Source organism: Moschus berezovskii, chromosome 17 (genome assembly GCF_049115385.1).
Source record: "Moschus berezovskii isolate FMDL1 chromosome 17, NW_MosBer_1.0, whole genome shotgun sequence".
Lineage (NCBI taxonomy): Eukaryota > Metazoa > Chordata > Mammalia > Artiodactyla > Moschidae > Moschus > Moschus berezovskii.
Window position 1 is genome coordinate 64,271,194 of NC_142476.1, and position 24,378 is coordinate 64,295,571.

Here is a 24,378-nt window from a genome sequence, read left to right on the forward strand (position 1 = left end):
ACAAGGGATTAATCACCAAAGCATATGAACAATTCACGTAGCTCAATATAAAAAAAATCCCAACACTCCAATCAAAAAATGAGTGGAAATGGACATTTCTTCAAAGAAGACATACAAATGGCTAATAAACACATGACAAGATGCTCAACATCACTAATTATTAGATGAACACAAACTGAAACTACAACGAGGTATCACCTCACACCAGTCACAATGGCCATCATCAAAAATATCTACAAATGATAAATGCTGGAGAGGATGTGGAGAAAAGGAAACCCTCCTACTGTTTGGGTGGAGTGTAAATGGATACAGCCACTATGGAGAACAGTATAGAAGTATCTCAAGGAACTAAAAGTAGAACTACCTTATGATCCAGTAATCTCACACCTGAGTGTATACCTGTAGAAAAACCATAGTTCAAAAAGATACATGCAATCCATGTTCTGTGACAACCTGGAGAGGTGGGCTAGGGTGGGAGATGGGAAAGATGATCAAAAGGAAGGGGACATACTTATACATATGGCTGATTCATGTTGATATATGGCATAAACCAACACAACATTGTAAAGCAATCATCCTCCAATTACAAATAAATTTAAAAAAGATAGATGCACCCCAAAGTTCATTGCAGTGCTATTTACAATAGCCAGAACATGGAAGCAAACTAAACATCCATCAACAGAGGAATGGATAAAGATGTGGTATATACCTATAATGGAATAATACTCAGTCATAAAAAGGAACAAAATAGTGCCATTTGCAGAGATGTGGGTAGACCTAGAGACTATCCTAGAGCGAAGTAAGTCAGAAAGAGAAAAATATCGCATAATATTGCTTATATGTGGAATCTAGAAAAATGGTACAGATTAACTTATTTGCAAGCATAGAGACATAGATTTAGAGAACAAACTTATAAATATTAAGCAGGGAAGGAGGTGGGATGAACTGGAAGATTGGGATTGACATATATAATGACTACGTATAAAACAGATAACTAATGAGAAACTACTGCATAGCATAAAGTGCTCTGCAGGGACCAAAATGAGAAGGAAATCTAAAAAAGACAAGATGTATGTATGCATACATGTAACTGATTCACTTTGTGGTATAGCAAAAAAATAACACACGTTGCAAAACAACTATATTTCAATAAAAATTAAAAAAAAAACAGAATGAAAAGTTAAGGCATAGACAGGGAGAAAGTTTTGCAAATATTGTATCTGATAAAATACTTGTATCCAGAGTACATATTAAGACCTCTTACAAACTAACAATAAATAAACACCCCCCCAAAAATATAAGCAAAGATCTAAAAAGATACACAATCATACATATATTTTAAGCGTTTGAAAAAACAAACATCACAAGTCATTACAAACGAACTGTATAACCACACTGAAGAGGATGGGAAAGAGCTGATTTAAGTTACTTTGGAAAACAGTGTTTTTATTGTCGACTATAAGCTTAAATGGCAACCCACTCCAGTGTTCTTGCCTGGAGAATCCCAGGGACGGGGGAGCCTGGTGGGCTTTCGTCTATGGGATCACACAGAGTCGGACACGACTGAAGTGACTTAGCAGCAGTAGCATAAGCTTAGACACTAAAAGAACCCTACAAAAACACTGTACTTATTTGCTACGTTGGTTTCTTAAAGAGGTGGTTGATGTTGTTTAGTCACTAATTTGTGACTAAATTAATTTTTGCAACTCCATAGACTGTAGTCCACCAGGCTCCTCCGTCCATGGGATTTCCCAGGCAAGAATACTGGAGTGGGTTGCCATTTACTTCTCCAGGGTATGTTCCCAACCCAGGGATCAAACCTGCATCTCTTGCACTGGCAGGCAGATTCATTACCACTGAGTCACCTGGGAAGCCTCTTAAAGATACAGGGATAGCAATTCTGAAAATATAATACTGGTATAACAAGTAACTATATTTGTTATAACAAATAAGTACTTTTTTCTTATGTAAAAAAGTTACATATTAGGGGAAAAGTTACATATTAGGAAAAGTAGAAGGTGAGAATGAACCCTGAAGGTGTTGGATTGGGATCTGATAGATATATTAGTAAGAACTCATGGGCTGTGTGCTTAGTTGCTTAGTCCTATCCGATTCTTGCGACCTCATAGACTATAGCCTGCCAGGCTCCTTTGTCCATGGGATTCTCCAGGCAAGAATACTGGAACAGGTTGCCATTTCCTTCTCCAGAGGATATTCCTGAGTCAGGAATCAAACCCAGGTCTCTTGCATTGTAGGCAGACTCTTTATTGACTCAGCTACAAGGGAAGTCCCAAGAACTCATAGTTTAAAACAAAACAAACAAAAAATAGATATAGAAATACAAACGCATATGTTATGCATGAGCTAGTATCAGTTCAGTTCAGTTCAGTCGCTTAGTTGTGTCCAACTCTTTGCAACCCCATGAATCACAGCACGCCAGGCCTCCCTGTCCATCACCAACTCCTGGAGTTCACTCAAACTCATGTCCATCGAGTTGGTATATACACATATATTTTCTAGATCTTTTCACCATGGCATCTAAGAGCACTAACAGTGCTATAGTAATGAGCACATCTACAGTCTAGCTCCCTTGATTCCTGTAATTCATTCTCCTATAAAAGGAACCAACCAGTGTTCCTTGAAAAATTGGTTGATTTAAGGGCAGAGGCAAAGAAAATTCAAGATGAGCATGAAGCATCATGTGGTAATAGAAGCAAAACAAGTGGCCGTTACAAAAAGATGTAATAGACTAAATGGTTTAATCAAAAGACTGAGAATGACAGATTGGATAATAACACAAGAACCTGAAATGTGCAGCCTACAAGAAACTCACTTTAGGGCAAATGATGCGCAGACAGACAAAAAGTAAGATCATGGATAAAGAAACTTACATGGAACAACTGACTGGTTCAAAATTGGGAAAGTAGTATGTCAAGGCTGCATATTGTCACTCTGCTCATTTTAATTTCTATGGAGAGTACATAATGTGAAAGGCCAGGCTGGATGAATCACGAGCTGGAATCAAGATTTCCGGGAGAAAGAGCACAACTTCAGATATGCGGATGATATTACTTTAAAGGCAGAAAGTGAAGAGGAACTAAAGAGCCTCTTGATGAGGATGAAAGAGGAGAGTGAAAAAGCTGGCTTAAAACTCAACATTCAGAAAACTAAGATCATGGCATCTGGTCCCATCACTTCATGCAAACAGACAGGGAAAAAGTAGAAACAGTGACAGGTTTTATTTTCTTGGGCTCCAAAATCACTGAGGAGGTAACTGCAGCCACAAAATTAATAGATGCTTGATCCTTGGAAGAAAAGCTATGATAAACCTAGAGAGTGTGTTAAAAGCAGAGACATCACTTTGCTGACAAAGGTCCATATAGTCAAAGTTATGGTTTTTCCAGTAGTCATGTATGAATTTGAGAGTTGGACCATCAAGAAGGCCAAGTGCTGAAGAATTGATGCTTTCGAATTGTGGTGCTAGAGAAGACTCTTGAGAGCCCCTTGGACAGCAGTGAGATCAAAACAGTCAATCTTGAAGGGAATAAACCCTGAATATTCATTGGAAGGACTGATGCTGAAGTTGAAGCTCCAATACTTTGGCCACCTGATGTGAAGAGCTAACTCACTGGAAAAGACCCTGATTGTAGGAAAGACTGAGGGAAAGAGGAAGGGGATGACGGAGGATTAAATGGTTGGATGGCACCACCAACTCAGTGGATGTGAGTTTGAGCAAACTCTAGGAGATAGTGAAAGACAGGGAAGCCTGGCATGCTGCAGTCAAAGAGTCGGACATGACTTAGCAACTGAACAACAGAAGGCTACATCCAAAAAACATTAACACACATTCTTTTCAAGTGTGCCTGGTATGTTCTCTAGGATAGAACATAATCTAAATTGGAAAATGAGCCCCAAAACATTTAAAAGAACAGAAGTTAATTCAATCAACTTTTCTGACCACAATATGAAACTAGGTATCAACTAAAAAAGAAAAATGGGAAAAAAACAAACAGTTGACTAAACATGCTACTAAAAACCTAATGAGTCAACAATGAAATCAAAGAAAAATCAGAAAATAACACCAAATATGCAACTTAAAAACACAACATTACAACTTCTATGGGATGCAAAAATAGCAGTTCTAAGATGGAGTTCATAGCAATACAGGTCTTCGTCAAAAAAACAAAACAGAACAAAAAACTCTTAAATAACCTACTTACCACCTAAAAGACTTAGGAAAAGAACAAACAAAACCCCAAGTCAACAGAAGGACTTAAGACAATAATTAAGATCAGAGGAAATAAATTAAAAAATATAATAGAAAATATCAATAAAATGTAGAGGTGATTTTAAAAGATAAACAAAATCAACAAACATCTGGCCAGGTTCATCAAGAAGAAAGGACACAAATAAACAAAATAAAAAATGAAATATGAGCAATAACAACCAGTATCACAAAAACACAAAAAATTATGAAAGAATACTATGAAAAGTTATATGCAAACAAAATGTTAAACCTAGAAGAAATGGGAAAGTTGTTGGAAACATACAGCCTGCCAATACTGAATTTGGAAGAAACAGATAATTTGAACAATCCAATCCCTAGAAGTGAAAAAAATCTGTAATTAGGAAAACTACCTGCAAACAAAATTCTGAGACTGAATGGCTTCCCTGGGGAATTCTACCAAACATACAAAGAACTTATACTTATGACTGTCAATCTGTTCTAAAAAACTGAAAAGAAGGAAACATTCTCAAATGTATTTCAGAGGTTCCTCATCACCCTGCCACAAAAACCAAAGACACCACAATAAAAGACAATTAAAGGCTGATAGCTTTGATGAATACAGATGCAAAACTCCTCAGCAAAATATTAGCATAAATCCTCAAAAAAATACCCCAATACAAAAAAAGGATCATCCATCATGACCAAGTTGGATTCATTACTAGATCACAAAGATGGTTTAACACACACAAAGCAATCAATGCTATACACCACATTAACAAAAGGAAACACAAAAACACATGACCATTTCAATAGATTTGAAAAAGATCAATAGATTCAGAAAAAGCATTTGACAAAATTCAACATTCATTTATGATAAAAACTCTCACCAAAGTGGGTACAGAGGGAACAGATCTCAGCATAACCAGTTCAGTTCCATCGCTCAGTCGTGTCAACTCTTTGCTACCCCGTGGACTGCAGCATGCCAGGCCTCCCTGTCCAGTACCAACTCCCAGAGTTTACTCAAACCCATGTCCATTGAGTCAGTGATGCCATCCAACCATCTCATCCTCTGCCGTCCCCTTCTCCTCCTGCCTTCAATCTTTCCCAGCATCAGGGTCTTTTCAAATGAGTCAGTTCATCACATCACGTGACCAAAGTATTGTTTCAGCTTCAGCATCAGTCCTTCCAATGAATATTCAGGACTGATTTCCTTTAGGATGGACTGGTTGGATCTCCTTGCTGTCCAAGGGACTCTCAAGAGTCTTCTCCAACACCACAATTCAAAAGCATCAATTCTTTGGTGCTCAGCTTTCTTTATAGTCTAACTCTCACATCCATACACGACTACTGCAAAAACCATAGCTTTGACTCTATGGACCTTTTTTGGCAAAGTAATGTCTCTGCTTTTTAATGTGCTGTCTAGGATGGTCATAACTTTTCTTCCAAGAAGCAAGCGTCTTTTAATTTCATGGCTGCAAACAACATCTGCAGTGATTTTGGAGCCCCAAAAAATAAAGTCTGACACTGTTTCCACTGTTTCCCCATCTATTTCCCATGAAGTGATGGGACCAGATGCCATGATCTTAGTTTTCTGAATGTTGAGTTTTAAGCCAACTTTTTCGCTCTCCTCTTTCACTTTCATCAAGAGACTCTTTAGTTCTTCTTTGCTTTCTGCCATAAAGGCGGTGTCATCTCAGCACAATAAAGGCCATTTATGTCAAACAGCAGAAATCACTGCCAACAGTGAAAATCTGAAAGCCTTCCCACTAAGTTCAGGAAAAGACAAGAATGCCTCCTCTTACTCCTTTGATTCAACATAGTATTGAAAGTCTTAGTCACAGCAATCAGAGAAGAAAAAGGGAAAAAGTGTACAAATTTGAAGGGAAGAGGTAAAATTGTCACTATTTGCAAATGATATGATACTCCATAAAGATAACTTAAAAAATCTCCACACAAAATCTAGAATAAATGAATTCAGCAAAATACAATATTAAAACACAAAAACCTGTTGCATTTTCTTACACTAATAATGAAAATTTAGAAAGGGAAAGTAAAAAGAAAAAAAATCCTATGTAAAGTCACATCCAAAAAATATCTGGGAAAAAATTTAACAAAGGAGATGAAAGACCTATATGCTGAAAACTATTAATAAAAATGTAAGGTGAGAATAATATTTCTAACTGTTATGCTCTGACATAAAAGACATGCCTTATTTAAGTCTATAAAATTATTTAGTACATTATTGAAAAAATCAGAACCTTGGGCTATTTACCTAATTCCCAACAGTTAGGCACGCAACAGCCATATGTATAATTCACACATCCTCAAATAATTTGAAGTTAACATTGATTGATTCCAAAGAGTGTGAGTTTATAATTTTCTAATATACTGTAATGTCTGCACATTTCTGGGATGTTGCCAAAGAAAGACAGTGAATCTAACTAAACTTTAAAAAATACTTACTTATGCATTTTTCAATAGAAGCCACCATATTTTGAATTTGTATTGAAAACTCCAATCTGTTGGGATTTATAAAGAGATTTGTAGGGAATTCTAAAAGTCTAAGAGAAAATAATAAAAGCATATATAAGAAGAATACAGTAACATAAAATACAAAATACAATTACTTAAAATTTCAAAAATATCTAGTACTTACTCATCATCATTCATGCAATTTTTCTCAGACTCAGTTTCGAAGTCTAGTTCTATCAGAATCCATCAAAAGAAACAGAATAAAAATTTATTTTTATATAAAAACTGATATTTATGTCAGCTAATTAACAAGGTTATATTGTCAGTACTTTCTAAAACCCTAAGAATAAACTAGAAAGGTTACTTTAAAGACTGAATTCTAGTAGTACACCCCATCCCCAGATTCTGATTAAGGAGATCTGAGAAGAAATTCAAGAGTCTTTAACATTTATAAAAATCATAGACTATTATTAATGATAATACATAACTACTAAAATTTTCTTCCATGTGTTAATTTATCCTTTAATATTTATAAAAATCATAGACTATTAACTGATAATACATAAACTACTAAAATTTTCTCACGTATTATTTTCCAGCTGCTAAGATATTTCCTCTCACTTTTAATAGTCTCATTCACTGTACCTGAAAGAATTTCACAGCTGTAACTCATTCTTTTTGATTTCTTCATTGGAAGTAGTTCTTCACTTGATTGTTTAATGAAAACATTGACTTCATTTTCTGATGTATCTTCATATATTGCAGATTTTTCAGAGCACTGGTCAGACTCATGTAAGTCCTCTTCAGAATTTCCTGAAGAATCACTCTCAGTAAGAGTTCTCAATCGTAGGTTTACTTGAAATATTGGTGCATGTATTTTTCTCAAATCTGTATCTACTTTAGTACTGTTCAAAATCTAATTTAACAGATATGTTAGAGTGCTAGTTATAACATGGAAATAAAAGAAGTGTTCTTTTATATATAACAATATAAAACTAATTATAAATGAAAACTAATAACTTTGGCATAAATGAATAACATTCTAATGGTATATAATTGATTTTCATTTAAAAAATAATGTAAAATAAGTGACACATTATAATGCAGTAGTTTTCCATTTGATGCCATAGGGGGTACATATTAATCATTTAAGAACTTCCTAAAAATATAATTTCTTAGGCCCTATCCTAAGAATTTAAAAGGTAGGGGCAAGGTCCAGGAATCTAAAACATCTAAAAGCTGAACAGGTGATTCTCCCATGTACTCTGATTTAAGAACAACAAATCAGATAAAGGAAACAATCCCATTTACACTACATCAAAAATAAAAAACTCATAGGGAACTACATTCAATATCTTGCAATCACCTATACTGGAAAATAAGCTGTAAAAATATGTATATGCATAACTGAATCACTTTTCTGTATACCCAAAATTGACACAATATTGTAAATCAACCACTCTTCAATTTAAAAACTTCCTTTTGTCCAAGAGCATCCAAACATTCTGATAAGAATTTCAGTGTACCTGAATCCCCTTAAATGTGTTTACAGTTGGCTAAATTCCAAATCTACAAATAAAAGGCCTTTGTATTAAAAATAATAACAATACAAAATATAAAACTACACCATAAAGCTACAATAATCAAAAGAATATGAGAGTGGCACAAATTAAGAAATACAGAATAATGGAACAGGATAGAAACCCTATGAAAAAACCCACACACTTATGGTCAGTTAATCCATAATAAAGGTGGCAAGAATTTGCAATGCAGAAAAGACAGTCTCTTCAATAAGTGGTGTTGCAAAAACTGTATGAGAACATTCTCTAACACCATACAAAAAAATAAACTCAAAATGGATCAAGTCCTAAATTTAAGGCCAGACACTATAAAACTCTTAGAAGAAAACAGAGGCAGAACACTCTTTGACTCAAACCGCGGAAATACTTTCTTATTTACATCCTAGAGGAATGAAAATGAAACCAAGAACAAAGAAATGGAACCTAATTAAACTTAAAAGCTTTTGCATAGCAAGGGAAATCATAAACAAAATGAAAAGACAGCCCACAGAATAGGAGAAAATATTTTTAAATGAAGTGACTTACAAGAGATTAATTTCTAAAATACAAATATAGTTCATAAAGCTCAATATCAAAAAAACAAACAACCCAGTCAAAAAATGGGCAGGAGATCTAAACAGACATTTCTTCAAAGAAGACATATAGATGACCCAAAAGCACATGAAAAGGTGCTCAACCTCACTAATAATCAGGGAAATGCAAATCAAAACTACAATGAGGTATCAACTTTCATGGTCAGAAAGCCCATTATCAAAAAATCTACAAACAGTAAATGCTAGAAAGAGTGTGGAGAAGAGGGAAACCCTCCTACACCATTGGCAGGAATGTAAACTGGTACAACAGGGGGCGCATTGGTAAAGAATCCGCTTGCCAATGCAGGAGATGCAAGAGATGTGGGTTGGGAAGATCCCCTGGAAAAGGGAATGGTAACCCACTGCAGTATTCTTGCCTGGAAAATTCCATGGACAGAGGAGCCTTATGGGTTACAGTCCATGGGGTCACAAGGAGTAGGACATGACTGAGCAACTGAGCACACACACACATGACCACTATGGAGAAACAGAATGATGGCTCCTTAGAAAACTAAAAATAGAACTACCATGACCTAGCAATCCCAATCCTGGGCATATCTCCGGAGAAGACATAATCTGAAAGGATATATGCACCCTAAAGTTCACTGTGGCACTATTTACAATAGCCAAGATATGGAAGAAACCTAATATCCAATGGCAAAGGAATGGATAAAGAAGGTGCAGTGCTTATATATAATGGAATATTAGTCATAAAAAGAACAAAATAGAGTTTATCATACTAAGTGAAATAAGTCAGATAAAGACAAATTCACTCATGTAAAATAAAATTTTTTAAAATGATACAAATGGATCTATTTATGAAACAGAAAAAGAATCACACATCAGGAATATATTTCAAATTCATCAAAACAGGTCCTAGTCTTTCTTTAAAGTCTTTAAATTCCATTTTAATGTAATTAGACTAGTATAGCTATCTCTACTTAAAAATAACAGGAGTATTGTAAGTATAAATATTTTATTTACAAAAAAATATAATTGCTGTTAGTTTCAACCTAGGCATAGGTTCTCAAGTAATCTTTTGATTCCTTCAGTTCAGTTCAGTTCAGTCGCTCAGTCATGTCTGACTCTTTGCGACCCCACGAATCACAGCTTACATCCCATAAATAACCTGTTGTGCTTGTGGCATCCAGTAAGTGTTTCTCACTTACTGAGGTGAGACCAGATCAGGTGGTCATCTGAATCACCTACTAGAACTTCAATCTTTAAGTCATTAAGAAGTAAAGGGATTTAACAAGTCCTTCACCAAAGGGAAATTTAGTGATATATTATCATGTGATCAGGATTTACTTATATGAGTTGAATCTTAAGAGCACAATGTTGAGTAAAAATTTGTAAAAACAGAAAGGCAGCACAATGATACTGCAAATTCTAACATGTATAATAACAAGATCCAAGACGTGATTTTTTTTAAAAAGTCAATGTAACTTTATGGAAGGTGGATTGAAGAAAAATACAAAAATGTCATATTTCAGTGACTCCTCCTAAGAGGGGAATAGGGAGAGAAATAAATAATAAAATGATATAAAACAAAATAAAATAAACAAGAGACCTTGATGAACTGATAAAAATAGTATGCATAAATCAAGAGGATGGTCAATTCAGCTCTCCATATCTGATCTCCTACACTAAATGAGGTGGCAGAACAAAGAACAAGAGAAAACACCAAAAGACCTAGATGAAGCAGAGATCAGAAATCTGAGAAAGAGTTCACACTAATGGTGTTAAAGATAACAAAATAACTTGGGAGAGGAATGAATGCACAGAGTGAGAAGTTACAAGAAGTTTTTAACAAAGAGAAAATATAAAGAACAACCAAACAGAGCTAAAGAATACAAGAACTGGATGAAAAATACACTAGAATAAATCAGTAATAGACTAAATGATACAAAGAAGCAGGTCAGTGAGCTTTAAGACAGAATAGAGGAAATCATTGCCACTCAACGGAAAAGAGAATGAAAAGAAATAAAGATAGTTTAAGATACCTCCGAGACACAATCAAGCACACTAACATTTTCATTACAGAAGTCCCAGAAAAAGGAAAGAGAAAGAATTCAAATTGAGGAGAATTCAAATTCATATTTGAATACATAAGAGTTGAATACTTCCCTAACTTGGGAAAAGAAATAGTCATCCACGTCTATGAAATACAGAGTCCCACAGAAGATGAAACCAAAGAGGAACACACCAAGACACATTGTAATTAAAATGACAAAAATTAAAGATAAGGAGAAAATATTAAACTAAGAAACAATATTTAAGGGAACTCCCATAAGGCTAGGCTATCAGCTGATTTTTCAGCAGAAACTCTGCAGTCCAGAAGGGAATGGTATGATAAAGTGATGAAAGGGAAAACATACAACCAAGCACATGCAATCCAGTAACACTCTCCTCCAGATTTAATGGCGAGATCAAAAACTTAACAGACAAGCAAAAGCTAGAATTCAGAACCATAAAACCAGCTTTACAAATAAAGTTAAAGGAAATCCTCAGGATGAAAAAAGAAAAGGCCAGAATTAGAAATGAGAAAATTATAAAATTAAAAAGGTCACCAGTGAAGGCAAATATATAGTACATGTAGGTAATATCCCACACACAAAACTATTAGGAAGGTTAAAATCAAGAAGAGTAAAATCATCTATATCCACAATAAGCAGTTAAGGCCTACATAAAACAATTAAATGTAAAATATGATATCAAAACTATTATAAGGAGCAAGAGCACAAAAGCACATTTTTTTAAATGCATTAGAAATTAAGAGAAAAACAACTTAAACTATGTTTGTTATAGACTGCTATACCAAAACTTCATAGTAATTATAAAACAAAAATCTGTAACAGATATACCAAAAAACAAAAAAAAAAAGGAATCCAAACATAACATTAAAAATAGCCATAAACTCACAAGAGAAGAGAATCAATGAAGAAAAAAGGGAAAAAAGATGCCACCCCCCAAATCCAAAACAATTAACAAAATGGCAGTAAGAACATACATACTGACAACTAGATTAAATGTAAATGGACTACTGCCCAAATCCAAAGACACTGAGTGGCTGGATATAGAAATAAGACTCATATATGTGCTGCCTACAAGACATTTACCTCAGATCTAGAGACACACAGACTGAAGCTGAAGAGATGAAGAAAAGTATTCCATGCAAATGGAAATAAAAGTTGGAGTAGTAATATTTAGACAAAACAGACTTTAAGTAGAGACTGTAATAAGATATGAAATAGGACACTGCATAATGATCAAGGAATCAATCCAAGAAATATAACAATTGTAAATACACATGAAACCAGCATGAAAAGTCAAAGTGAAAGTCATTCAGTCATGTCCAACTCTTTGCAACCCCATGGACTATACAGTCCATGGAATTCTCCAGGCCAGAATACTGGAGTGGGTAATCTTTCCCTTCTCCAGGGAATCTTTCCAATGCAGGGATCAAATCCAGTTCTCCTGCATTGCAGGCAGATTCTTTACTAGCTGAGCCACCAGGAAAGCCCTTTTCACTTTCACAATCCAGCATAGGAACACATAAATAAATATGAGTAAATAGTAATAAACATAAAGGGAGAAATTGACAACAACACAATAATAGAAAATTTAACACAACATTCACTGATGGACAGTTTATCTAGACAAAAAAATCAATAACTGGCTTTAAATGACACATTAATTAAGACAAACTTAATTGATATATATAGAGAAAATTCCACCTGAAAGCAGAATACACATTCTTTTCAAGTGCACATGAAACATTTTCCAGGACAGATCAAATATTAGGCCACAAAACAAACCTCAGTAAATCTAAGAAAGCTGAACTCAAAGCAAGCATCTTTTCTGACCACACCACCATGAAACTAGAAATCAATTACAAGAAAAATGGCAATAAACAGAAGCATAAGGCTAAAAATACACTACAAAACAGAGCCAACAGATGGCTGAAGAAATAAAAGAGGAAATAAAAAAATTCATGGAGACAAATGAGAATAAAAATATGATGATACAAAACCTATGAAAGGCAGCAAAAGCAGTTCTAAGCAATACCAACTTACCTCAGGAAACAAGAAAAATCTCAAATAAACAACCTAAACTTACACAGAAGAATAGGAGAATGAGGAACAAACAAAATCCAGATAGTGGAAGGAAACAAAGATCAGAGTGGAAATAAATAAAATAGAGACTAAAAAACAACAGAAAAAAATCAATGAACTAAAAGCTGGTTCTTTGAAAAATAAACAAAATTGATAAATCTTTAGCCAGGCTCATCAAGAAAAAAGGGAGAGGGCCAAAATCAATAAAATCATAAATGAAAAAGGAAAGGTTACAACCAACACCACAGAAATTCACAGGATCATAAGAGACTACTATGAATATCAATGAACAAATAAAATTAACAATTTAGAAGGAATGGGCAAACTCTTAGAAATGTACAATCTCCCAAGACTGAACCAGGGAGAAATAGAAAATATGAACAGGGACTTCCCTGGTGGTCCAGTGACTAATAACCTGTGCTCCCCTTGCAGGGGGCCCAGGCTCAACCCCTGATCAGGGAATGAGATCCCACATGCCACAACTAAAGATCCTGAGGGCCTCAATTAAGATGCAGTGCAGCCAAACAAATAAATAAATATTTCTTTAAAAAGGAAAATAAAATATCAACAGACCAATTAACAGTAATGAAACTGAATCAATAATTTACAAAAACAAAAGTTCCTGTCCAGATGGCTTCACAGGTGAATTCTACCAAATATTTACAGATGAGTTAACATCCATCCTTCTCAAACTATTCCAAAAATATTGAAAATAACACCTCCAAACTCATTCCTTTTGCCCACCATCACCCTGATACCCAAACCAAAGATATCACAAAATAAGAAAATTACAATCTCACTGACAAACAATAGATGCAAAAACCTTCAAAAACATACTAGCAAACTGAATCCACCAATACACTGAAAGGGTCATATATGATGATCAAGTAGGATTTATCCCAGAGATGTAAGGATTTTTCAGTATCCCCAAATCAATCAGTTATGATACACCAATTTAAGAAACCATAAAATTGCATCCATTTCAAATTCTAGTATATTGTCACCCTACTTATTTAACTTCTATGCAAAGTACATCATGCAAAATGCTGGGTTGAATGCATCACAAGCTGGAATCAAGATTGCTGGGAGAAATATCAACAACCTCAGATAGGCAAATGGATACCACTTTAATAGCAGAAAGTGAAGAGGAACTAAAGAGCCTCTTGATAAGGGTGAAAAGGAGAGTGAAAAAGCTGGCTTAAAACTCAACATTAAAAAAACGAAGATCCTGGCATCTGGTCCCAAACTTCATGGTAAATAGATGGGGAAAAAGTGGAAACAGTGACAGATTTGATTTTCTTGGGCTCCAAAACCACTGTTGACAGTGACTGAAGTCATGAAATTAAAAGACGCTGGCTCCTTAGAAGAAAAACAATGACACCTAGACTGTGTATTAAAAAGCAGAGACATCACTTTGCTGACAAAGGTCTGTAAAGTCAAAGTTAATGGTTTTTCCAATAGGCATGCACAGATGTGAGAGCTGGACCATAAAGAAGGCTGAGCACTAAAGAACTGATGCTTCTGAACTATGGTGCTGGAGAAGACTCTTGAGAGTCCCTTGGACAGCAAGGAAATCAAATCAGTCAATTCTAAAGGAAATCAAACCTGAACATTCATTAGAAGGACTGAAGCGCCAATAGTTTGTCCACTTGATACGAAGAGCTGACTCACTGGAAAAGACCCCGATGCTGACAAAGATTGAGGGCAGGATGAGAAGGGGGTAAGAGAGGATGGATGGAAGGGGGTAAGACACGGTTGGATGGCATCACTGACTCAATGGACATGAGTTTGAGCAAACTACGGGAGATAGTAAAGGACAGGAGAGCCTGGTATGCTGCAGTCCATGGGGTTGTAAAGAGTCAGACATGATTTAGCAACTCAACAACAACAACATTTACATATTGAAGATTAAAAACCACAGATGGAAAAGCTTTTTCAGAAAAGTTCTTAATACCCATTTATGTGAAAAGCTCTCCAGAAAGTGAGCATAGAGGGAACATTCTTCAACATAATAAAGGCCATATATGAAAAACACTCAGCTAATATCCACAACAGTAAAATGTTGAAAGCATTTCCTCTAAGATCAGGAAGAAGATAAGGATGCCTATATTCAACATACTTTTAGAATCCTAGACACAGCAATCAAAGCAGATAAAGAAATAAAAGGAATCCAAACTGAAAAGGAAGAAATAAAGTATCCTTTTTTCAGATGACATGATACTTTTATCCATGGAAAATTCTAAAGATGTCATCAGAAAATTATTAAAGCTCATCAAAAATACAGGATACAAAATTAATACACAGCAATCTGTTGTATTTCCATACACTAACAACAAAGTATCCAAAAGAGAAATTAAGGAAACAATCTCACTTACTGTCCCTTCAGAAAGAATAAAATATGTGGAACAAGCCTACCTAAGGAGGTAAAAGTGAAGAGGAACTCAAAAGCCTCTTGATGAAAGTGAAAGAGAGTGAAAAGGTTGGCTTGAAGCTCAACATTCAGAAAACAAAGATCATGGCATCTGGTCCCATCACTTCATGGGAAATAGATGGGGAAACAGTGGAAACAGTGTCAGACTTCATTTTTGGGGGCTCCAAAATCACTGTGGATGCTGATTGCAGCCATGAAATTAAAAGACGCTTACTCCTTGGAAGGAAAGTTATGACCAACCTAGATAGTATATTAAAAAGCAGAGACATTACTTTGCCAACCAAGGTCCGTCTAGTCAAGGCTATGGTTTTTCCCGTGGTCATGTATGGATGTGAGAGTTGGACTGTGAAGAAAGCTGATCGCTGAAGAATTGATGCTTTTGAACTGTGGTGCTGGAGAAGACTCTTGAGAGTCCCTTGGACTGCAAGGAGATCCAACCAGTCCATTCTAAAGGAGATCAATCCTGGGTGTTCTTTGGAAGGACTGATGCTAAAGCTGAAACTCCAATACTTTGGCCACCTCATGCGACGAGTTGACTCACTGGAAAAGACTCTGATGCTGGGAGGGATTGGGGGCAGGAGGAGAAGGGGATGACAGAGAATGAGATGGCTGGATGGCATGACCAACTCGATGGACGTGAGTTTGAGTGAACTCCGGGAGTTGGTGATGGACAGGGAGGCCTGGCATGCTGTGATTCATGGGGTCGCGGAGAGTCGGACATGACTGAGCGACTGAACTGAACTGAACTGAAGGAGGTAAAAGACCTGTAACTCAGAAAACTTTTAAGCCACTGATGAAAGAAGCTGAAGCCAACACAAATAGATGATAAGATATACCATGTTCTAGAAGAATTCATATTGCTAAAATGATAACACTACCCAAGGCAATGTACAGGTTCAATGCAATCTCTAAATACCAATAGCATGTTTCACAGAACTAGAAAAGAATTTCAAAACCTGAAGGGAAACACCAAAGACTCTAGATAGCCGAAACAATCTTGAGTAAGAACAGAGCTGGGAGAATCACACTCCCTGGTTTCAGAATTTACTACAAAAGTACAATAATCAAAATAGTATGGTATTGGCACAAAACAGACACACAAATCAATGGAACTGAATAAAGAACCAGATAAACCCACACCCTTTTGGCCTATTAGTCTATGTGAAAGGAGGCAAGAATATACAATGGAGAGGTATTGTAAAAACTGGACAGTTATTTGTAAAAGAATGAAACTAGAACATTTTCTAACATCATATACAACATAAACTCAAAATGAATTAAAGACCTAAATATAAGAACAGATACTATAAAACTTTAGAGGAAAACATAGGCAGAAGAAGCTTTGACATAAACCGCAACATTTTTTCAGATCTGCCTCCTAAAGCAAGGGAAACTAAAAAAGAAATGAACACATGGGACCTAATTAAATTTAAAGGCTTTTGTGCAGCAAAGGAAACCATCAACAAAATGAAAAGACAACCTACTGAGTGGGAGAAGATATTTGCAAATGAAATGACTGATAAAGGGTTAAGATCCAACATATACAGCTCATATAACTTAACATTCAAAAAACAAGCAATTCATTTTTACAAAATGGACAGAACTGAACAGACATTTTTCAAAGAGGAAATGCAGACTGCCAATAGGCAAATGAAAAGATGTTTGACATTACTGACCATCAAGGGAATGAAAATAAAAACAATGAGATATCACTTCAAACCTATCAGAATGGAGATCATCGAAAAGAATACAAATAACAAATGTTGGTAAGAATGGAATCCTTGTTCTCTGTTAATGGGAGTATAACTGATATAGTCATTGTGGGAAACAGTGCAGAGATTTCTCAAAAAACTAAAAATAGAACTACCATATGACCCTATCATTTCACTCCTGGGTATGTATCTGGTTTTGGCAATTTTGAATAAAGCTGTTAGAGACATCCACATGGAGGCTTTTGTGTGGAATTCAGTTTTCAACTCTTGGTCAAATACCAAAAATAACAACTGCTGGATCTTACAATAAGTGTATATTTAGTCTCTTCCAAAGTGGCTGAACTGTTTTACATTCCTACCAGAAATGAGTGAATGTTCCTGTTGCTCCACATCTTTGTAGGCATTTGGTGTTGTAAGAGAGTTCCAGAAAAACATCTATTTCTGCTTTATTGACTATGCCAAAGCCTTTGACTGTGGGGATCACAATAAACTGGAAAATTCTGAAAGAGATGGGAATACCAGACCAACTGATCTGCCTCTTGAGAAACCTATATGCAGGTCAGGAAGCAACAGTTAGAACTATACATGGAACAACAGACTGGTTCCAAATAAGAAAAGGAGTATGTCAAGGCTGTATATTGTCACCCGGCTTATTTAACTTATATGCAAACTACATCACGAGGAACGCTGGGCTGGAAGAAGCACAAGCTGGAATCAAGATTGCTGGGAGAAATATCAGTAACCTCAGATATGCAGATGACACCACCCTTATGGCAGAAAGTGAACAGGAACTAAAAGCCTCTTGATGGAAGTGAAAGAGGAGAGTGAAAAAGTTGGCTTAAAGCTCAACATTCAGAAAACTAAGATCATGCTATCTGGTCCCATCATTTCATGGGAAATAGATGGGAAACAGTGTCAGACTTTACTTTTTTGGGCTCCAAAATCACTGTAGATGCTGATTGCAGCCATGAAATTAAAAGACGCTTACTCCTTGGTAGGAAAGTTATGATCAACCTAGGTAGCATATTAAAAAGCAGAGACATTACTTTGCCAACAAAGGTCTGTCCAGTCAAGGCTATGGTTTCTCCAGTGGTCATGTATGGATGTGAGAGTTGGACTGTGAAGAAAGCTGATCGCCGAAGAATTGATGCTTTTGAACTGTGGTGTTGGAGAATACTCTTGAGAGTCCCTTGGACTGCACGGAGATCCAACCAGTCCATTCTAAAGGAGATCAGTCCTGGGTGTTCATTGGAAGGACTGATGCTAAAGCTGAAACTCCAATACTTTGCCCACCTCATGCGACGAGTTGACTCACTGGAAAAGACTCTGATGCTGGGAGGGATTGGGGGCAGGAGGAGAAGGGGATGACAGAGAATGAGATGGCTGGATGGCATGACCAACTCGATGCACGTGAGTTTGAGTGAACTCCGGGAGTTGGTGATAGACAGGGAGGCCTGGCGTGCTGTGATTCATGGGGTCGCAAAGAGTCGGACACAACTGAGCAACTAAACTGAACTGATATTCTGGATTGTGGCCATTCTTATGTATGTGTAGTAGTATCTCGTCGTTTTAATTTGCATTTCCCATAAGACATATGATGTTAAGGATATTTTTATATGCTTGTTTGCTATCAGTAACCTTTTAAGTTTCTGTTAAGATCTTTGGCTCATTTTAAAAGTGGGGTTTTTGTCTTCTTACTGTTGAGTATTCTATGTTTTTTGTATATTTTGGATCATAATTTTTTATCAGATGCTTGTTTATCACTGGTATATAAGAAAGTGGATGACTTTTTAATATTCATCCTTATATCCTGCAACCTTTTTATAATTTCTTATTGGCTCCAGGAGATTTTTGTCTATTTTGGATTTCCTATGTTGATAACTGTGGGCTTCCCAGGTGGCGCTATTGGTAAAGAACCCACTTGCCAATGCAGGAGACATGAGACAGGAGTTTTATATTAGGGGCAGGAAGAACCCCTAGAGGAAGAAATGACAATCCACTCCAGTATTCTTTTTATTTTTTAATTGAAGGATAATTGCTTTACAGAATTTTGTTGTTTTCTGTCAAACCTCAACATGAATCAGCCATAGGCATACATATATCCCCTCCATTTTGAACCTCCCTCCTATCTTCCTCCCCATCCCACCCATCTAGGTTGATACAGAGCCCTGTTTGAGTTTCCTGAGACATACAGCAAATTCCCATTGGCTATCTAATTTACATATGGTAATGTAAGTTTCCATGTTACTCTTTCCATACATCTCACCCTCTCCTCCCCTCTCCCCATCTCCATAAGTCTGTTCTAAGTCTGCCTCTCCATTGCTGCCCTATAAATAATTCTCCAGTACCATTTTTCTAGATTCCATATATATACATACGTTAGAATACAATATTTGTCTTTCTCTTTCTGACTCACTTCAGTCTGTATATAATAGGTTCTAGGTTCATCCACCTCATCAGAACTGACTCAAAGGCATTCCTTTTTATGACTGAGTAATATTCCATTGTGTATATGTACCACAACTTCTTTATTCATTAATCTATCAATGGACATCTAGGTTGCTTCCATGTTCTAGCTATTGTAAACAGTGCTGCAGTGAACAATGGGATACAAGTCTTCAATTTTGGTTTTCTCAGAATATATGCCTAGGAGTGGGCAACCCACTCCAGTGTTCTTGCCTGGAGAATCCCAGGGACAGGGGAGCCTGGTGGGCTTCTGTCTATGAGGTCACACAGAGTCGGACACGACTGAAGTGACTTGGCAGCAGCAGCATGGTGGTTTTACTCCTAGTTTTTTAAGGAATCACCATACCATCTTCCATAGTGGCTGTATCAATTTACATTCCCACCAACTGTGCAAGAGTGTTCCCTTTTCTTCACACCCTCTCCAGAATCTATTGTTTGTAGATTTTTTGATGATGGCCATTCTGACCAGTGTGAGGTGATATCTCATTGTAGTTTTGATTTTGCATTTCTCTAATAATTAGCGATGCTGAGCATCTTTTCATGTGTTTGTTAGACATCTGTATGCCTTCTTTGGAGAAATGTCTGTTTAGGTCTTTTTCCCACTTATTGATTGGGCTGTTTGTTTTTCTGGTATTGAGTTCTACCAGCTGCTTGTATATTTTGGAAATTAATCCTTTGTCAGCTGTTTCATTTTCTATTATTTTCTCCCATTCTGAGAGTTGTCTTTTACCTTGCTTATAGTTTCCTTTGCTGTAAAAGCTTTTAAGTTTAATCAGGTCCCACTTGTTTACCTTTGTTTTTATTTCCATTACTCTAGGAGGTGGGTCATAGAGGATCTTGCTTTATGTTATCGAGTGTTCTGCTTATGTTTTCCTATAAGACTTTTAGAGTTTCTGGCCTTACATTTAGGTCTTTAATCCATTTTGAATTTATCTTTGTGAATGGTGTTAGGAAGTGTTCTAATTTCATTCTTTTGCATGTAACTTTCCAGTTTTCCCAGCACCACTTATTGAAGAGGATGTCTTTGCCCATTGTACATTCTTGCCTCCTTTGTCAAAGATAAGGTACCCATAGGTGTATGTGTTTATTTCTGGGCTTTCTATCTTGTTCCATTGGTCTATATTTCTATTTTTGTGCCAGTACCATACTGTCTTGGTGACTGCAGTTTTGTAGTATAGTCTGAAGTCAGGAAGGTTGATTCCTCCAGCTCCATTCTTCTTTCTCAAAACTGCTTTGGCTATTCAGGGTATTTTGTGTTTCCATATGAATTATGAAATTTTTTGTTCTAGTTCTGTGAAAAATGCCATTGGTAGTTTGATAGGGATTGCATTGAATCTGTAGATTGCATTTGGTAGTATAGCCATTTTCACAATATTGATTCTTCCTACCCAGGAACATGGAATATCTCTCCATCTGTTTATGTCATCTTTGATTTCTTTCATTCACTTCAGTTCAGTCGTGTCCAACTCTCTGCGACCCCATGAATCACAGCACGCCAGGCCTCCCTGTCCATCACCAACTCCCGGAGTTCACTCAAACTCATGTCCATCAAGTCGGTGATGCCATCCAGCCATCCTATCCTCTGTTGTCCCCTTCTCCTCCCACCCCCCAATCCCTCCCAGCATCATTAGTGTCTTATAATTGCCTGTGTACAGTTTTTTTGTTTCCTTTGGTAAGTTTATTCCTAGATATTTCTTTTCATTGCAGTGGTAAATGGGATTGATTCCTTAATTTCTGTTTCTGATTTTTCATTGTTAGTGTACAGAAATGCAAGTTATTTCTGTGTAATGATTTTGTATCCTGCAACTTTGCTAAATTCACTGATTAGCTCTAGTAATATTCTGATACTGTCTTTAGGGTTTTCTATGTACAGTATCATGTCATCTGCAGAGACAGCTTTACTTCTTTTCTGATCGGGATTCCTTTTCTTTTTCTTCTCTGATTGCTGTAGCTAGGACTTCCAAAACTATGTTGAATAATAGTGTTGAAAGTGGATACCCTTATCTTGTTCCTGATCTTAGGGGGTATACTTTCAGTTTTTCACCATTAAGAATAATGTTTGCTGTAGGCTTATCATATACGGCCTTTACTAGGTTGAGGTAGGTTCCTTCTATGCCCATTTTTTGAAGAGTTTTAATCATAAATGGATGCTGAATTTTGTCAAAGGCCTCTTCTGCATTTACTGAGATTATTATATGGTTTTTATCTTTTAATTTGTTAATATGGTGCATCACATTGATTGATTTGCATATATTGAAGAATCCTTGCATCCCTGGGAAAAATCCAACTTGATCCTGGTGTATAAGTTTTTTGATGTGTTGCTGAATTATGTTTGCTAAAATTTTGTTGAGGATTTTTGCATCTATGTTCATCAATGATGTTGGCCTGTAGTTTTAATTCTTTTTGTGTTGTCTTTATCTGGTTTTGGTATCTGAGTGATGGTTACCTTGTATAATGAGTTTGGAAGTGTTCCTTCCTCTGCAATTTTTTGAAAGAATTTTAGAAGGATAGGCATTAGCTCTTCTCTAAATGTTTTATAGAATTCTCCTGTGAAGCCATCTGGTCCTGGGTTTTGTTTCTTGGGAGACTTTTGATCACAGCTTCATTCACATGCTTGTAATTGGGATGTTCATAATCTCTATTTTCTAAGAACTGTCCATTTCTTCCAGGTTATCCATTTGCTGCATCCCATAGGTTTTGAGTTGTCATGTTTTCATTGTCATTTGTTTCTGGAAATTTTCTGATTTCCCTTTTGATTTCTTCAGTAACCTGTTGTTTATTTAGAAACTTGTTTAATCTCCATGTGTTTGTGTTTCTTACAGTTTTTTTTCTTGTAATTGATATCTATTCTCATAGCATTGTGATCAGAGATGCTTGATATGATTTCAATTTTCCTAAATTTTCTGAGGTTTGATATGTGACCCAAGATGTGGTCTGTCCTAGAGAATGTTCCATATGCACTTGAGAAGATGGTGTATTCTTCTGCATTTGGATGTAATGTCCTGAAGATATCAATGAGATCCAGCTCATATAATGTATCAGTTAAGCCTTGTTTCCTTATTAATCTTCTGTTTTGATGGTCTGTCCATTAGCACAAGTGTAGTGTTAAAGTCTCCTACTATTATTGTGTTACTGTCAATTTCTCCTTCATGTTTGTTAAGTATTTGTCTTATGTAATGAGGTGCTCCTATGCAGGGTGCATAGATATTTACAATTGTTATGTCTTTTTCTTGGATTGATCCCTTGATCATTAGGTAGTGTCCTTCCTTGACTCTTGTAATCTTCTTTAAGGTCTACTTTGTCTGATATGAGGATTGCTACTCCAGCTTTCTTTTGCTTTCCATTTGCATGGATATATTTTTCCATCCTTTCACTTTCAGTCTATATCTGTCTTTAGGTCTGAAATGGGTTTCTTGTAGACAGCATATATATGGGTCTTGCTTTTGTATCCATTCAGCCAGTCAGTCTCTTCTGGTTGGAGCATTTAATCCATTTACATTTACATTTAAAGTAATTATTGATATATATGTTCAGTTCAGTTCAGTTCAGTTCAGTCGCTCAGTCGTGTCCGACTCTCCACGACCCCATGAATCACAGCACGCCAGGCCTCCCTGTCCATCACCAACTCCCGGAGTACACTCAAACTCATGTCCACAGAGTCGGTGATGCCATCCAGCCATCTCATTCTCTGTCGTCCCCTTCTCCTCCTGCCCCCAACCTTTCCCAGCATCAGAGTCTTTTCCAGTGAGTCAACTCGTCGCATGAGGTGGCCAAAGTATTGCAGTTTCAGCTTCAGCATCAGTCCTTCCAATGAACACCCAGGATTGATCTCCTTTAGAATGGACTGGTTGGATCTCCTTGCAATATAAGGGACTCTCAAGAGTCTTCTCCAACACCACAGTTCAAAAGCATCGATTCTTCGGCAATCAGCTTTCTTCACAGTCCAACTCTCACATCCATACAAGACCACGGGAAAAACCATTGCCTTGACTAGATGGACCTTGGTTGGCAAAGTAATGTCTCTGCTTTACTATTGCCATTTTCTGAATTGTTTGGGGTTGATTTTGTAGATCTTTTTTCTTCTCATATGTCTTGACTATAAAAGTCCCTTTAACATTTGTTATAAAGCTAGTTTGGTGGTACTAAATTATCTTAACTTTTGCTTGTCTGAAAGATTTTCATTTCTCCACCAATTTAGAATGAGATCCTTTCTGGGTACTGTGATCTTGGTTGTAGCTTTTCCCTTTCAGTACTTTAAATATATCCTGCCATTCCCTTCTGGCCTGCAGAGTTTCTACTGAAAGATCAGTGGTTAAGCATATGGTGTTTACCTTTTATGTTACTTGTTGCTTTTCCCTTGCTGCTTTTAATATGCTTTCTTTGTGTTTAGTCTTTGTTATTAGTATGTGTCTTGGCATGTTTATCCTTGGGTTTATCCTGTAAGGGACTCTTTGTGTCTCTTGGATTGATTGGCTATTTCCTTTTCTATGTTGGGGAAATTTTCAACTATAATCTCTTCAAAAATTTTCTCATATGTTTCTTTTTCTCTTCTTTTGGGACCCCTATGATGTGAATGTTGGTGCGTTTGATATTGTCCCAGAGGTCTCTGAGACTATCCTCAATTCTTTTCATTCTTTTTACTTTATTCTGCTCTTCATAAGTTATTTCCACCATTTTACCTTCCAGCTCACTGATTCGTTCTTCTGCTTCAGATAGTTTTCTGTTGATTGCTTCTAGAGTATTTTTAATTTCAGTAATTGTGTTGTTTGTCTCTGTGTGTTTATTCTTTAATTCTTCTAGGT

At 36.3% G+C, this 24,378-nt stretch overlaps 1 protein-coding gene across 2 annotated transcripts in view; it reads right to left on the bottom strand.

The window, feature by feature from the left end:
* The window catches only part of DNAH14 (dynein axonemal heavy chain 14), a 398,894-nt gene that overhangs the window by 299,049 nt on the left and 75,467 nt on the right, over window positions 1–24,378 (bottom strand). For both annotated transcript variants that reach the window (XM_088845531.1, XM_088845532.1), the window contains 3 exons: window positions 7,346–7,616; window positions 6,885–6,933; window positions 6,692–6,789 (listed from right to left, as the gene is read on the bottom strand). In XM_088845531.1, coding sequence (XP_088701657.1) covers window positions 6,692–6,789; window positions 6,885–6,933; window positions 7,346–7,616 — 418 coding nt within the window. The remainder of the gene's footprint in view (window positions 1–6,691; window positions 6,790–6,884; window positions 6,934–7,345; window positions 7,617–24,378) is intronic.